Source organism: Mixophyes fleayi, chromosome 4 (assembly GCF_038048845.1).
Source record: "Mixophyes fleayi isolate aMixFle1 chromosome 4, aMixFle1.hap1, whole genome shotgun sequence".
Classification (NCBI taxonomy): domain Eukaryota; kingdom Metazoa; phylum Chordata; class Amphibia; order Anura; family Limnodynastidae; genus Mixophyes; species Mixophyes fleayi.
In genome coordinates, this window is record NC_134405.1 from 243,509,163 (window position 1) to 243,525,444 (window position 16,282).

The 16,282-nt window shown below is 38.6% G+C and overlaps 1 protein-coding gene across 2 annotated transcripts in view; it reads right to left on the reverse strand.

Annotated features, from left to right (window-relative positions):
- Positions 1-16,282, reverse strand: part of PPP1R12A (protein phosphatase 1 regulatory subunit 12A) — a 98,715-nt gene that overhangs the window by 46,637 nt on the left and 35,796 nt on the right. For both annotated transcript variants that reach the window (XM_075209592.1, XM_075209591.1), the window contains exons 5-8: positions 14,984-15,128; positions 4,313-4,387; positions 3,800-3,882; positions 3,115-3,272 (exon numbers count right to left, since the gene is read on the reverse strand). In XM_075209592.1, the coding sequence (XP_075065693.1) occupies positions 3,115-3,272; positions 3,800-3,882; positions 4,313-4,387; positions 14,984-15,128 (461 nt within the window). The remainder of the gene's footprint in view (positions 1-3,114; positions 3,273-3,799; positions 3,883-4,312; positions 4,388-14,983; positions 15,129-16,282) is intronic.

Below are 16,282 nucleotides of genomic sequence, written 5' to 3' on the forward strand. Positions count from 1 at the left end.
ACGTAGTAATAGAAATGACAGGTTGTTTTTTTTTTTAAATAGAGAAAGAAGGTAGTAATAGAAATGGCAGTTATTCGAATCCCCAGGAGAGTCTAAGTGGGGTGAGCCACAGGGAGATTATTTCCCTCAGTTTCTCTAACAGGTTGTCAGTGTTGTGCCTCTTCTTAAAACCTGTGATACATAACTACACACACTCGGCAAAGCTTTTACAAATTATCTGCGGCACAGGAGAGTACCACTGGACTGTACTTTAATAGCAGTACCTATTATTTTTGGGTACAGCAACAGTGAATGATCGTAGTTAGACTTTTAAATAGCAGTACAAGCTAGATTTTTTTAACATTTTGTAATATTTTTTTCCAATTATTTTTGGAAATTTTTTTATATAAATTTAAATTTGTTTTTTTAGAACTTTTGGATAACTTGGAAATAACAATGCCCTTAGCAGAACAGACCACAGGACACAGGAAATACAGAAAGAAAGAAGGTAGCAATAGAAATGGCAGTTCCTCTTTTTTGGAACTGCACAAACAGTGATGAAAATGAAGGCGGAGCTGGTGGCATGTCACGGTCCTCTTCAGAGGACAATCTCCTGACCAGCAGGTCTTTGCACCGATGTAGACTTGTGTCCGCCGGAAACAGACACACAACATAAGCTTTAAACCGAGGATCGAGAACGGTGGCCAGAATGTATTCCTCTGACTTTAAAAGACTGACCACCCTCGGATCCTAGCAAAGCGTACGAAGGGCTTCATCCACAAGAGCTACGTGCTTGGTGGAATCGCAATGGTGTACCAGCTCCTCCCTCACTTTCTCCAGCTGCTTCTGCAAAAGCCTGATCAGGGGAATCACCTGACTCAAGCTGGCAGTGTCGGAACGGACTTCTCGTGTGGCAAGTTCAAATGGCTGCAGAACCTTGCACAACACGGAAATCATTCTCCAGTGCGCTTGACTCAGGCGCATCCCCACTCCTTTTCCTATGTCGTAGGTGGCTGTGTAGGCTTGAATGGCCTTTTGATGCTCCTCCATCCTCTGCAGCATAGAGGGTGGAGTTCTAGCACGTCACTACCTCTTGTTAATTTAGATTGCAAGGCTTGTAAATACTTTGTGCAGCCTGCTTTTTTTTATCTTCAGACTGTGGAGCTAGAAAGTGAAATTAAATGGACCACGTTACTTTGGTGGCTATCTATAACAAATTTTTGTTCTGCATTATATGTAGCACAAGAGAGTGTACCCCGAAGCCACACACACTCGGCAAAGCCTTTAAAAATTATATGCGGCACAGGAGAGTACCACTGGACTGGAGTTATACAGCAGTACCACTGGACTTATACTGCAGAATGAGTGAACTTTGTAATATAGCAGTACCACTGGACTTATACTGCAGAATGAGTGAACTTTGTAATATAGCAGTACCAATGGACTTCTACTGCAGGATTGTTTTGGGATATTTTTATTTTATTTATTTTTTTATAATTACTTTTTTTGAAATTTTTTAGAATTTGGGAATAATGGGGAAATAACAATGCCCTTAGAAGCACAGAGCACAGGACACAGCACCACTGGACTGAGCAGAACACAGAGCACAGCACAGCACAGAACTGAACAGCATGAGATTTAGCAGGACAGAGGACCACCTAACACACCCTCCCTCTACCCTGATCAATGCCCGAGTGAAGATGGCGGCGACTAGCGGGGAATTTATAGGATCCGAGTATCGCGAGATCCGACAGCGGGATTATGACTCAGCCTCGGTTTCAGTTTTGCAATTGGCGGGAATACCCGGATCTGTCTCGGATCGGCAACGTTCGGGTGGGCTCGGATTTCAGAAATCCGAGTGCGCTCATCTCTAAAAATAATAATTCTAATCTAAATCAAAAGGTCCTGTATAGCAAAGAATGGCCCTGAATTTAAAACGCAGCACCAAAACAAAAATGTTTTAGCAATGTCGTCTCAAAGGGGGCTGAATATGGATATAACAACAGTGTAGAAAATGTGTAGTGTAGAAAATGTACTGCCATTATTAATCATAGGACTTCGGAAAGAGATTCGGACATTCTCGGACACAATGAGAAACAAAATCTTAGTGAAAATGGAGACACAAGCACCGGCACATGTTTAACATTATCCACTTATAGGAATAGATTAGACAACATCTCTCCTCGGCCATTACGATATTTCCACCATATAAAATAAAAACGGAGTCATGGCAAACACACAATCACCTTTGCTTGAAGCAGTTTTCCTTGCTATATAGGATAGGAGCACATTACACCTAATTTCAGTTAAGATCATTAAAAGTTGAAAATAGACATCGAGGTACTGGAAACAAACATGGTCCAATAAAAAAAGAATGGAGATATCAGCGCCTGCCTCTTACCTATAAAGTAGTAGGGAACAGCAATGCCAGAAAAATGAATTATGACACTCCAAAAGTCTGCCTTCCAAAATAAATATAATATATATATAGATTTTTTTTTCTTCAATAAGTCTTCCCTAAAACAAACAGTGCACCAGCATCTGGCTGGCCAGGGTAAAAGGGCAGCCCTCTCTACTGTGATCACATTTCAGCAGACAGTAAAGGACATTGTTAAGTACTTGCCCTTGGAAATACATACAATGCAGGAGAAGGGCAATATAAGCACAGCTGTGCACCTGGTGGACAAAGGAAAGCGCCTGAAAAGGTTTAGTGACGTATTTACTATGCTCACTTTCTGGAAGACCCCAAATGAGCAATATTTATACAAGTTCCAATACAGGTAACATGACGTAACAAAAGAAAATGCCTAGATAGTCAAATAGAAGGAGGGCTGAAAGATAAAGTACATGCCAATCTCCATGTGCTCAAATGTAAACAGTGGAACTACAATATTAATCATGCTCACAGAAGTCCTCAAAGAGCAGCGCTGCACTGGTGAGCACACACAGCACTCTCATCTCAAGACAGGGGATACATTGGCATATAGCAGATAAACAAAAAGGTTGTTAATGCACACAAAAAAGCGGCTTCAATCCCTATCGGTATCTAACAGTGAGCATGTAGTGTAAAAAGCTTATGTTGCTTTAGGCTTTGTATTATAAAAAAAATCTTTATCCTTGTTTAAAATAACTAACCAGTTTCTGTTTCAGATTCAGAGTCTTCCTCCTCTTCTTCTTCACTAGAACAGCTAGATTCATCTTTTTTCCCTTCATCTTCTTCATCTGCCTTCTCTTGCTCAAGAGACTCTATAGTTGAGAGAGCCTTTTCATGTTCAATAATTAAGGTCTCTTTGCTATAAATACAAATGAACATACGAAACATTTAACAGTTTAACAAACTGGACTCAATATTCCCTTGAAAGCACTTTTAGCAAAAGGTTTGGAAATACATGGTTAAAATAGCATATTAAGCTAATAGAAAAGTGTTCTTGTTATTCAACTATGGATTCTATCAAACGGGCTAATTTACTCATGCCATAACTTCACAGGATTAATTATGGAAATCTGATATAAAAGGTGCAAGAAGTACATAACAGATACTTAGAAAGCAAATGAAAATCAAATTTTAAAACAGAAGTGTGTTACACAAAGTGTGTGTTTAAAACAAATATAGCCCTTGTATAAGGAACAGGAAATTAAAACAAATAACTAAAGGGAAACAAGTTACAACTATCAGAAACAATACACATAATGTGAAACATTGCTCGAAGGGTAATTCCTAGAAGCTGGCCAGCAATGCATCTGTAGTAGTTATTTCATCTAGCAGGCAGTTTAATTACTATTCTCAATTAAGAAATAAAGCACATCATAGTATACATACTTTTTCAGTGTTTTCAGCGACTGATTGTTTTCTGTAGTAGATGACTCAATTAATGGTGATTTCTCTTGTTTTTCACCAAGAAGCTGCAAAGTAATAAATGGCAACTGTAAATAAAGATGGTTGTGTTTTATCACTATTTAGTGTTGCTATGTGGGGGAATGAGGGAGGGACCTAAAAACTAGAACAAAAATCGAAAAACTCAAATTTAATGCCCATGACATGTTCTACATCATTTAAAGGATAACAGGCAGTTTCTTGTCATTAGACATATAAAGTAAATATTTTCAATCTTTGAAATAACTGTATATTTCTGCTGTTATCAAACTAATCGCTTATTTATACTTCAACAATGAATTCATTTCTCCCTCTTATTGTACTTTGCCCCAATAAAGCAGTGTAGTGCTTTTATTCTCTGACATCTAAACATTTAACATCCAAATCCTGAAAACTAGAACCAATTTAACAATTGTGAAAGACATGCCAGGAAAATGGATGATCGTGCATATAACTAACCAGATTTTGCTTCTTTTGAAGTTCTTCCAAATACCCTAAAATATCTTCGTCTGCAACATCAAATGCAGTTTGACCCTGCAAAAAAAACGTGCAAGCATATTAGCCAAGATTTATATAGTACAGCACTGTAATAAGCAGGGTCCACACATGGGGTGAGGGGTCCAGGCTAATACAATGTAGAGTAATAAGCGATAACCCTGGTTAGAAAAGTTTAGAATATCATAGTTGGTCTACAACACTACTGTCTACCACAAAGCTGGCCTGCAGAATATACAAGGTTAAGCTGTCCTCACATTAAGACCCAGACACATTCAGACATGTTTTGACTTCACACTTAACATCTCAAGGTGCTGTCAGACTGTGGCTGCATACACAGTGAGGAAATGAATACAAACTTTAGATAAAATTTAACCACTTCAATACCAGGGAGTTTTTTTTTTCTTTAAAGGATTTTGAGTCCGTCCATTTCATTTAGTAAATGTCATTGTTTTTGACTTGCAAGATATAGTGCTTTATTTCAGCAGCATATTAGAATAAATAATTTGAGTACATTATACATAAAGAACACTTTAAAACTCTCCCTTTGAAACTTTTCCACCGCAATCTCTTTAAATTTACTTAATGTTTTTTTTCTACTTTTTAGGTATGTACGTATGTCAGGTACAGTAATTTATTTTTCTGTTGCTCTGCTGAGCACTCTATTAGATGCAACTGTGTTCAGAGAAGCATTGTGCTGTATCCCAGCGAAGCAAGAACATACAAATCTGCCTAATGTAAACACACTTGTAAAAAAAAAAGCACAAACGGAACTTAGAAAAGAAAGCAGTTTAGTAGCGAATTGCAGGAGAAAATTAAATTTATGCCTTTTCAAGATTGAACTATTCAAAATAGAGATCAATTTGAATGGAATTAAGTGTGAAAATGGTGTGCATGAGGGAATACAACCATTAGCAAATGAAACAGTGGGTTGTATTGCCATCAACATGCTTCCCTATTTTATTTAAAACTTAGTACAGTTCATTTAAAACAGGGTTGTCCAACCCGCTGGCCGCATGCGGCCCAGCACGCCTGTAAATGTGGTCCAGAAGAAGTTTTGGTTGTGGCAAGGGGGCAGCACTGTTAACGGAAAAAAAAATCCTGCCAAAAAAAGAAAAGAAAAGAAAATACTTACCTTGCGGTCACGTCAGCTGGTACTCCGGCTCCCTCCCTTGTCTCCTCCTCTGTACGGTGCTCGCAGTGAATGTTGGGCGTGATGTCATCACGCCCAACATTCATTGCGGAGCGCAGCACAGAGGAGTCACCCGCACGAGAAGAACAATCAGCAGCACAGAATTGGAGAAAAGAAGAGAAGAGGACAGGAGAACAAGCCGATTAAAAGGTAAGTTAAGAGGGATTTTTTTTATTATTTCAAGGGATGCTGACCAGTGAATAAAAGTCACCTGGTCCTGGAGCATCATGGACCTTATCTCCCTGCTACATACTTCTACTTGTAATACTAATGGGGCATTATATATTATTCTCTTTGGCCCATTATAAGTTGTTATCCCTTAACTAACATAGTGGTGTAATTAGCAAAACAGGTCACAATTTGGGGTCGCAGTGATGTATATGTGAGGTACCGCAGGCCTGGTCAGGGCACCCTGATATACAATGCCTGGCTTAAATGCACTTTATTGATATTGCATCGAAACAATACAAAAAGTGATTATAGTATAACAACTAGAGAGGATTTTTTTAACAGGGCGATTGAAAGGTAAGTATAGGGGGATTTGAAAAAAAAGATATATATATATATATATATATATATATATATATATATATATATATATAATATCTTTTTTTCTCATATATATATATATATATATATATATATATATATATATCTCTATCTATCTATAAACTTTTTTTCTCATATATATATAAACTTTTTCTCATATATATATAAACTTTTTCTCATATGTGTAATATATATATATATATATATATATATATATATATATATATATATATATATATATATATATACACATATATACATATACATACATACATACATACATACATACATACACATATATGTTAACTATGTTTTCTATAGTTTTTTGGATGATCAGCCATCGTTCTTGTTAGTGTATCTTATGTGCGGCCCAAACCAACTCGTCGTCCTCCAATGTGGCCCAGGGAAGCTAAAAAGTTGGACACCCCTGATTTAAAACCTTTCGTGTAACATCTAAAATTTTACTCAGATAGTTGAGAAAAAAAAAAAAAAGAAAAAGAAAAGGCTTTTAAAATGGTGGGAGAGTAGCAAAAGTACAATTGGTTAGCCATGGACCTAAACACCCTTTTTCTGTCGTTGTCCCTATTCCATCAACTCTGAAATAAAAATTGTGCCACCAACTTCAAAGCCAAAATTTACACCAGTTCAAAAGTTTTCCCCTCATTAAAGATCCAGTACATTCCACCCAATAGAATACAGTGGTGGTCTAGGCAAACACAGGCTAACTCCAGAGTTGTTCCAATAAATAATGTCTTTGATCATAAAGCACGCTTTCAAACCGCAGAATATTATGTATAAACTGCAGGCAGTAGAGGATGGTATACAGACGTGTGTAAGCGATTACACTTACCCTGCTGTCAGGTGTAGTACTCGGTCTTCGGTCCACCGAGGCGTCCTTCAGATGCAGGCCGCAAGCTATTCTCTGCCTCTAGATGTGTTCTACGATCCTGGCAGTGTGCAGTCTGTTGGTGTGCATGTGCCGCTCTATTTGTTGTTCAGACTCTTGCGGCTTCTCAAAGATAGTGTTGCTGTTAGGAAAATGTGTTTTGAAGAAGCAGCATTGTAATCAACGCATTTCACCAATGAATTGGCTTCCTCAAGGATAAATCGCATGCGTGGTGCTTATAAATAGGCTGGCCACGAAGTTCCTTATGCGGTGGTTGGCTGTTCAACATCTTGGTATACTGTGGGTTAAGGACCCACTCATGATATGTGGTTGTAAATGCATAAGTTTCTTTGTTTAGGTGATACAGAGAATTCATATAACTGTAAAGGATTCATACGAATGAATAAGCAGACAGGCAATTATATGCTGCTAGGAATAGGAGGATTTCAACTGGTCCTCAAAAAGCATGCTTCTGGGGCCCTGTGTCAAGTCACTTGTGACAGTAAAGCAGCCCTTTATCTACTTGAATGTCCGTGTGGTACACAATATGTGGGAAGAATTATTCGAAATCTACAAGCACTTCTGAGTACCACAGAAATATAACGAGAGGGTTTGAGTCCCACAACATCTCGGATCACTTTGCAAAATGCCATGGGAAGGACCCCTCACTGCTGAGCTTTATATGGATCTGTAAAGTTCAGAAGCCATGGGGGGGGCTCTATATTGGTTTCATATCAAGGGAAGACAGTTAATGGATCTGTAATCTTAAAACCTTCACTCCCAATGGCCTTAATATTTATTATGAATTGGCCAGCTTTCTTTAGATCCATGTCCACGTTAACCCCCTCCCCCATACTTAGCAGCATAGGTATCTTTATGAAGATTCACATATCTGCTCTGCCAACTTTATTTACATGTATAGATTGATCTTTTACCAGCCAACCTTCACTACACCGATTATGGAAACTTATGTTCCTTTATTTTGTACCTTAGGGAGACTGCTATGATCCCACACTATAACTCATTGGTCTTACAAATGTTTGTGTATAGCGAATTTTGGTCTCATTTTGAACTTATTATTGGTGGGGAAACCGGAGAACCAGTTGGAATCCTCCTGTTCCCGGCAGCATATACTTTGTATTATAATTTTCCCACAATGCCAATTCTCTGTGTGCTTATTAATTCATATGAATCCTTTACAGTTATATGCATTCTCTGCACCATTTAAACAAAGGAACTTATGCATTTACCACCACATATCATGAGTAAGTCCTTAACCCACAGCTGACTAAGATGTTAGTCAGCCAACCACCGCATAAAGAACTTCATACCCCGCCTATGTATAAGGACCCCACACAACACACATGCAATACATCCCTGAGGATGCCAATTTATTGGTGAAACGCGTAGATTTGATAGGTGAATGTCTTTTGATGAAGCAGCTAACAGGAACACACTATGAGAAGCCGGTGAGAGTCTGTTGATGCGCATACGACGTTCTATTTGTTCCGAGTGCACACTGCTGTGATCTTAGAACACATCTGGATGCAGAGAATAACTTGCGGCCTGCATCCGAGGGACGTCTCGGTGGACCGAAGACCCGGGTACTACCCTCATTATCAGGTGCAAGTGTCATCATTTACCCACGTCCTTTATACCATTCCTCTACTGCCTGCAGTTTATACATTGTCATCTGTGGTTTGAGAGTGTGCTTTATGATCAAAGACAACCGCAGGAATATCAACTCCATTGATCTTCAACAGTTTTCCACCTATCTCCAACACATTCTCTCCCCAATTTCTACATTCTCCTCCTCTGATCGGGCAGTACCCCATTTTCACCAAACCCTAGCAACTGCCCTGAATCAAGTGGCTCCAGCGACACTATATATTCCATGTAGACATCGTTGCCAACCGTGGCACACTAAAGTAACACAAACTCTACAAAAACGTTCTCGTGAAGCAGAAGGTCACTGGCGTAAATCTTGTACCTCTAATGATTTCATCACATATATTGATATCTACCACTCCTAGAGAAATGCTCTGGACACTGCAAAACAAATATACTTCCCGTGCTGCCCCCCTTCACTGGAACGACCTCCCTCGCTCCATTCGTCTCTCACCCAATCTGTGCTCCTTCAAGCGGGCACTTAAATCTCACCTGTTCCTTAAGGCCTACCAACCATCCACTTAACATCTCACCTCTTCTGGTTCTCCCCTGCCCCCTTTCTCTCTCCCCGTTGCTTCACTGGCTCCCTTTTGTGCCTGACTTTGTTTACCCTCCCTTAGGATGTAAGCTCGAATGAGCAGGGCCCTCTTCCCTCCTGTCTCCATACCTGTTCTTCTGCTCCGTCTCTACTGTATCTGCCTGCTTGGAGTTTCTGAAGTACTGGTACTATGTGTTTATTGTCCTGTACTGTTTTACCCTGTATAGTCTAATGTTTGTACCATGTACGGCGCTGCGGAAACCTTGTGGCGCCCAACAAATAAACGATAATAATAATAATAATAATAATACTTCCAAACTCTCATCTATGCTCAGGCTTCTAATTCCAAACGCCCTTTTAACACATTCAAATCTCTTCTGATTCTTGCATCCTATTTCAAGGACAAAATTGATAAGATTAGTCTTGAAATTGTATCATCTACCTCAACAAGCAATTGCCTCAATTCCTTTGTAGCACCCACTGACACTCTTCATTTGATCCCACAAATGAAGAGGAAGTTTCTACTCTCCTCATGTCCCTACTCTACCTCCTGTCCTCTGGATCCCAATTCCCTCACAAATTGGTAGGTCCCTGTCTCCTGTGCTCATTCCCCATCTAACTAGAACATAAAACTCTAATCTCTTTCTACTGGTATTTTTCCATCACTATTCAAGCATTCAGTGATTACTCCCATTTTAAAAAACAAAATTCTGACCCCCTCTCGCAAATTACCGTCCCATCACTCAGCTCCCATGCCCCTCCAAGCTTGAGAGAATTGCCTAAACTCGCCTCACACACTTTCTTACAGCAAACAACCTATTGGATTCTCTTCAGTCAGGCTTTCGCTCTCAACATTCCACAGAGACTGCGCTGACCAAGGTTGTCAATGATTTGATCACAGCAAAAAAGTAAAAACCATTACTCTTCTAATTCTCCTGGATCTCTCTGCTGCATTCGACACCGTTGACTACTCTCTCCTCATACAAAACGCTACAATCTCTAGGTCTTGAAGTTACTGTCCTATCCTGGTCCTCATCCTACCTATCTAAATCGCTCTTTCAGTGTTAATTTCTCTGCATCCACTACTGCTCCGCTTCGTTTATTACTTGGAGAACCACAAGGTCCTCTGCTATTCTCTATCTACACCACTTCTCTGGGAAAACAAATAAGCTCCTTTGGATTTCAGTATCATCTCTATGTGGATGATACACAAATCTATCCTCTCCTGATCTTTCACCATCTGTGTTGTCTCGCATTACTGACTTTCTGCCATTTCATCTTGGATGTCTTCACGCCAACTCAAACTCAATCTTTCAAAAACTGAATATTCCACTCAAAAACAGAAGCTTCCTGTCTGATATTTCTATTTCTGTTGATAACACGACCATAAATCCCACCCCGCAAGCTCGTTGCCTAAGTGTAATCCTAGACTCACAACTATCGTTTATTCCCCACATCAACTCTATATCTAAATCATGTTACATACACCTAAAGAACATTTCCAGAAAACGCACATCTCTCACACAAGACACTGCAAAAACCTTAATTCATGCACTCGTCATCTCCCGCATCGACTATTGCAATTCCCTCCTTACTGGTCTTCCCAAAGTCAGACTTGAACCCCTACAATATATTTTGCACGCAGCGGCTAGATTGATTTTCCTTGCAAACAGTTATTCCTCTGCTGAGTCACTCTGTCACTCTACATTGGTTGCCTGTATTTCAAGGAATCCAATATAAAATTCTTCTACTAACATACAAGGCCGGCAACAAAATTGCACAGACATACATTTTTTCACTTGTCTCAAAATATCTCCCAACTCGACGCCTCCGTTCTGCTCAAGATCTGTGTGTCTCTCACTCTCATCACATCCTCCCAACCTCAACCACCATCTTAATCTCCCTAGATTACCCTATTACCACCCTCTACACAGCTAACAAGACAACAACCCTCTGACCAACATTGCCACACACAGCCCACTCAATACATTTACCTTTGCATTCAAGCTGGTCCATTGTGCAATATGATGTAGCACATGCCTTTGTGTTTCAAACTCCCATTGTCCTATAGATTGTAAGCTTGCTAGCAGGGTTCTCTTACCTCTCTGTATGTATTACCCAGTATTGTCTTATTAATGTTTGTTCCCAATTGTAAAGCGCTACAGAATTTGCTGGCGCTAGATAAATAAATGATGATGATGGACATTATTTAATGGAACAACTCTGTGTTTGCCTAGACAATCATATTCTATTGGTTTTTGCCATCCAGGACTTCTTAGATACTGGTTCAGTCAGTGCCTTTGGACATTTGAAATAATAACCATGCTAATGGGGTATTTTTTATAATTGGTTTCGAGTGATCACTCTTATTGCTCTGTTTTATTATCAGTGCATTGAAAATTGACAATTGCATCATTTCACGTTTTCAATTAAATTGAACAGTGCTGTGAACACAATTTCACTTGTCATACTTAGACATTCCCAAGGCACCTGGAAGTGTAATTCTTTTATATCTAGTCTTTGGAGGTGTTGGAACGCCCCTCCACCTTACCATGTTGCATATCTTGGAAGCTGCCAGAAATATGTCAATAGGAAGCATAGACACCCAATATACTGTATTATCTTGGTGTCACCTTTGCCTCTGGCCACTTAATTTATTTCTCAAATCCAGTTTCTCCTCTAGCTTCCACCTTTGAAATATTGATAGAATAGTCCCTTTTCTTACCCAAGATGCTGCCAAAATTCTTATCCATTCGCATCTCTAGCACAATTTCTTAACTGGCATTCTCCTCTTCCATCTAGCCCCTCTTCAAATTAGTCCTAAATGCTGCGGCCAGACAGATCATTCTCTCTTGACGCTTTATTCTGCAAATGCCTACACTGGCTCTCTATATGCTGCAGAACACAATTTAAATTACTCACCATCACTACTAAAGCCCTGATCACCACCCCACTCATAAGTTTCAAAACCTCATTTAAAAAAAAAAAAAAAATAATCGCTCCCAAATGCCCTTTTAGATTTCCCTGAATTACACCTAGCCTGTGACAACCACTTTTCACCCTACAAGACTTCTGCTGTGCCATTACCCTTCTAATGGAATTCTCTACCACGTCTGATAAGACTCTCCATCAGTATTCAACTCCTTAAACGCACTCTGAAAATTCATCTCTTTATTAGAGTTACTCTGCACGACCTAAACTCCTTAAATTATTACAGCATTACACTGCCCAAATCTCCACTGAGCCACACGCCTCTTGTCTCAGCTGTGTTTTTCTCTCAGACTGTAAGCCCTCTCAGGGACATCCCTACCCTTTGTTTACATGTTAGCATTCATTTTGTCTACCATGTGTCCTTGTTTTATGTATGTCCTGTTTAATTAGCAATATTACTTGTTTTACAAAGACTATTGCAGACGATACGATTTAAAACAAGCATGTGTGACAAAAATCAAAACGTAGAATACAGAATTAATGGTGATGTGAAGTCAACAGAGGAAATGAACAGAAAGGGAAATAGATGAGGTATTATAGAAATACACATATATCAAAAGTATTGAGAGTTTAGGAAGGCTTTAACATGATACAATTTCTAAAACAAATACTGAAATTGGAGGGAGGAATACAAAGGGCAACATGAGGAAAACTTTTTAGAAAGGCAACAGACCAGGATTAGCCTCCCAGCAGTCGTGTTGGGCACTCTTAGCAAAGAAATAAAGAATGAATGTGGCAAATATATGGCTACTGGTAAGTGTTCGATCTAAACTATAAAACAGCACTAGAGGGCATAAACAGGTGAAAGCTATACAACACCCCAAAATGGTTGGTGAGTGGAGAATAAATATGTAGTTATAAAGCAGTTTTTTGAGTAGACAGTCATGAATTGTTGCAGCTGCAAGGTACAGTATAGGGATGTATGAAATTTGCTTCATATTAAAAAAAAATTATAGGGGACACACGTCACTATGTGTGTGTCGCTGTCTCTGTAGCTTCCATCCATCACCATTCTTACATTACATTGGCCATCTCACATGTAACATGTCCTCTAACAAGCACACAAGAGCACGGGTCACTGTCTCCCAAAAGTACAGCAGGCTCATCTTCTGAAGTAGTTCAAGCTGCTTTAACATACTGACAATTAAAATGTTGTACTCAACTGAATACACCCTTTACAAACAGGAGATGCATGCTGAATGCAATGAGGTTATTGGATTATACTGGACAAATACCAAACAAAAAATACTGGAACACTTAAATGAATGTGTTACTAGAAAAACAGAGGAGAGACAGCTGTTCTAACCAAAGCCCCATTAACTTAGTTTTTCCAAGTGATATCTCTATCCCTCACTTCTCCCCATGACCATTTGCTCGATGCCACTGGTTACATGTGGCAGAACCCAGTGAAACAGTTACCATTTTGCTTACGGGTGTGTGCATGTATACTGTATGTCTGTAGTGCCTTTAAAAATTAGTTAGGCACTATTGTATTTTATTTAATACAAACTGAAAATCACAAACAAGCGATTTTGCATTTAAGCTTTTTGTCAGCAGATATATTGAAGCAAAAAAGTGGAAATACACTGCAAGCATTATGACACTTGTGATTTGAAAAGTTTTACTCAAGTGGAAAAAATTGCCCTAACAAGGATAAAAATGGTCTTACCATTGGGCTCTACCTGCACACCATGAAGTCACTGTCACATTTACTGGTTAAAAACCCCAGTCTGTTAAGGGATCATTGGTCAGGCAGTGAATCTGAAGGAAAGGTACAAAAAGGAAGACTAAAGAGCATTTTAAGAAAGTTAGATAACTGGATAAAATTAATATATCAGGAGAGGGGTATAAATAATATTAAATGGGTTAGATATTCAAGTGAGCATTGTTGGCTCAATAATCAGAAAATTACTCATTACAAGTGTGCAAAAGTGGTAAGCACCAACTCCAAAACACACAAAGCAGACCTTGTGACAAAAAGTTGCTCTCTGTAAAGTGCTGGGTATGAATGCAAGCCACAGTTAATTTTTTAGCTTCTTTAAAACATCTGCTGACAAAAACTGTCTCAAAAAAAATAATTTATATATGTCAAATTTGCAATTGATAGTAAAATATTTTTTATAATTTATAATCACGCAACATTATTTTAGAGACAATGTGCATGTATCAGACTACAGATGAATTTACTTAAAAGCAAAATGCTAGCAGATCAATGTTCCATTTTTTCCATTTAATAGAGACTTTCCTAATAGTTGGAAGAACCAGAAGTTAAACTCAATGGGGAGCTGGATTAATTTAAAGGAATTAAAAAAACAAAACAAAACCCAAAAAACAAAACAAAAACCATGTCTTCAGAAAGAGGCCCAATCCGTTCCCAAAACTGCAACAGGTTACAAAAAAAACAAACAAAAAAAAAACCACAAAAAGAACATTTTAACGGACAGTTTACTTTTTCGAATGCAGAGGGGTTGTAATAAACTTGTTGTTACTATAGGTGTGCCAAGTTACAAATCAATATTAGGGGAAATAGTGGAAAGTAATCATCTCTCCTAAAATCCAAACTTTGCCCCAAAATACTGTACAATGTAATAGCGGAAAGCTGAGAGTGAAGCTAGTAAAAGTGGCGTCTGATAAACTTACAGCAGATGGGGATGTAGTATATTAAGAACGGTTGGGCAAAAAAATTACTCAATGTAGGATCAGAAACAGATTAGACAGGTAATATTGGCTGGCAAAGATCAATATTTATAGGCAGTGATAAAATTACTGAAAGAAAATGCAAGGCATATTCTATAAACACAAACAACTTACAACTTTGTTGACAGCATCTATATCACACAGATTTTCTACCAGGATCCTACAAGCATCTTCCTTGCCCCAGTGAGCTGCTGCATGGAGTGGTGTCCAGCCATCAAAATCTTTAATATTAATATCATAACCTGCTTGAATTAAAAGTCTGCAAATAAAACAAACAGAAAGGACCTTTAGAAGAACATTCCTATATTGCAAGATTTTTAAGGTGAAAAAATTAACACATGATAAGCCATACATGTATGAAAATAGCTTCTCGCTGATATACACCAGCAATGCAATGTCATCTGGTGCTGACAGGGAGCTACCACAATAAGGATGGCACTGTGCTATGTATGCCGAAAGTAAAGAAGTCACAACGGAATCTGCAAATCAAGTGATCATTATTTACATGTGCGCAATGTGCCAGTTTCAATTTCAGCTTATTTTATTCAGTGACAAGAAACATTAATACTAATAGCAAAATGTGACTACTGTATAAGAGGGAATATAATATAAAATATATACACACACACACACACACATATACATTAAGTAACACACACATGTTGAAGTGGAAATTTAGAAGTGGCAGTATGGAAAATGTAAGTGAATGCAATTTGATAGTTTAACAATGAAAGCAGAAGTGGCGGTATGGCATACCACTGTATGCCAGGCCATTTTGACACATGTATATATAAATTACACATCGCTTCTAAAATATTTTATTATACTTGTTCAGTATAATAAAAGCTTGTGTTAACATGCAATAGCATAGGCTTAGAAATCACTAACACTAGGGACGTCGTTACATGACTCGGTGTCCCCTTCCTTTGCAATAAAACTAGGGATCACATCACTAGTGTTTTCTGTTGAGAAACAGCACACAGGGTATCTGTATTCACGGAAGTCAATTTCTGTCATTCCAATAATTTATCTCAGCTTATCTTTTTGAAACTTGACCTTACAAGATAATGAAGCGAACAATTTGACAGAGTTGTATTAAAATCTCAAGTAGCTTGTGATATACACTAATCGGCTACAAGACTAAAACCACCGACAAGTCAACTGAATAACATTGTCTCATTACAATGGTACCTGTCAAGGGGTAGAATCTATTAGGGAACAAGTGAACAGTCAGTTTCAGTTATTGAAATGGATGCGTTGCAAGCAGGAAAAATGGGCAAGCATAAGAATTTGAGCGACTTTGACAAGGGCCAAACTGCGATGGCTACACGACTGAGTCAGAGCATCTCCAAAACAGCAGGTCTTATGGGGTGTTCCTAGTACACAGTGATTAGCAACTTCCAAAAGTGGTTC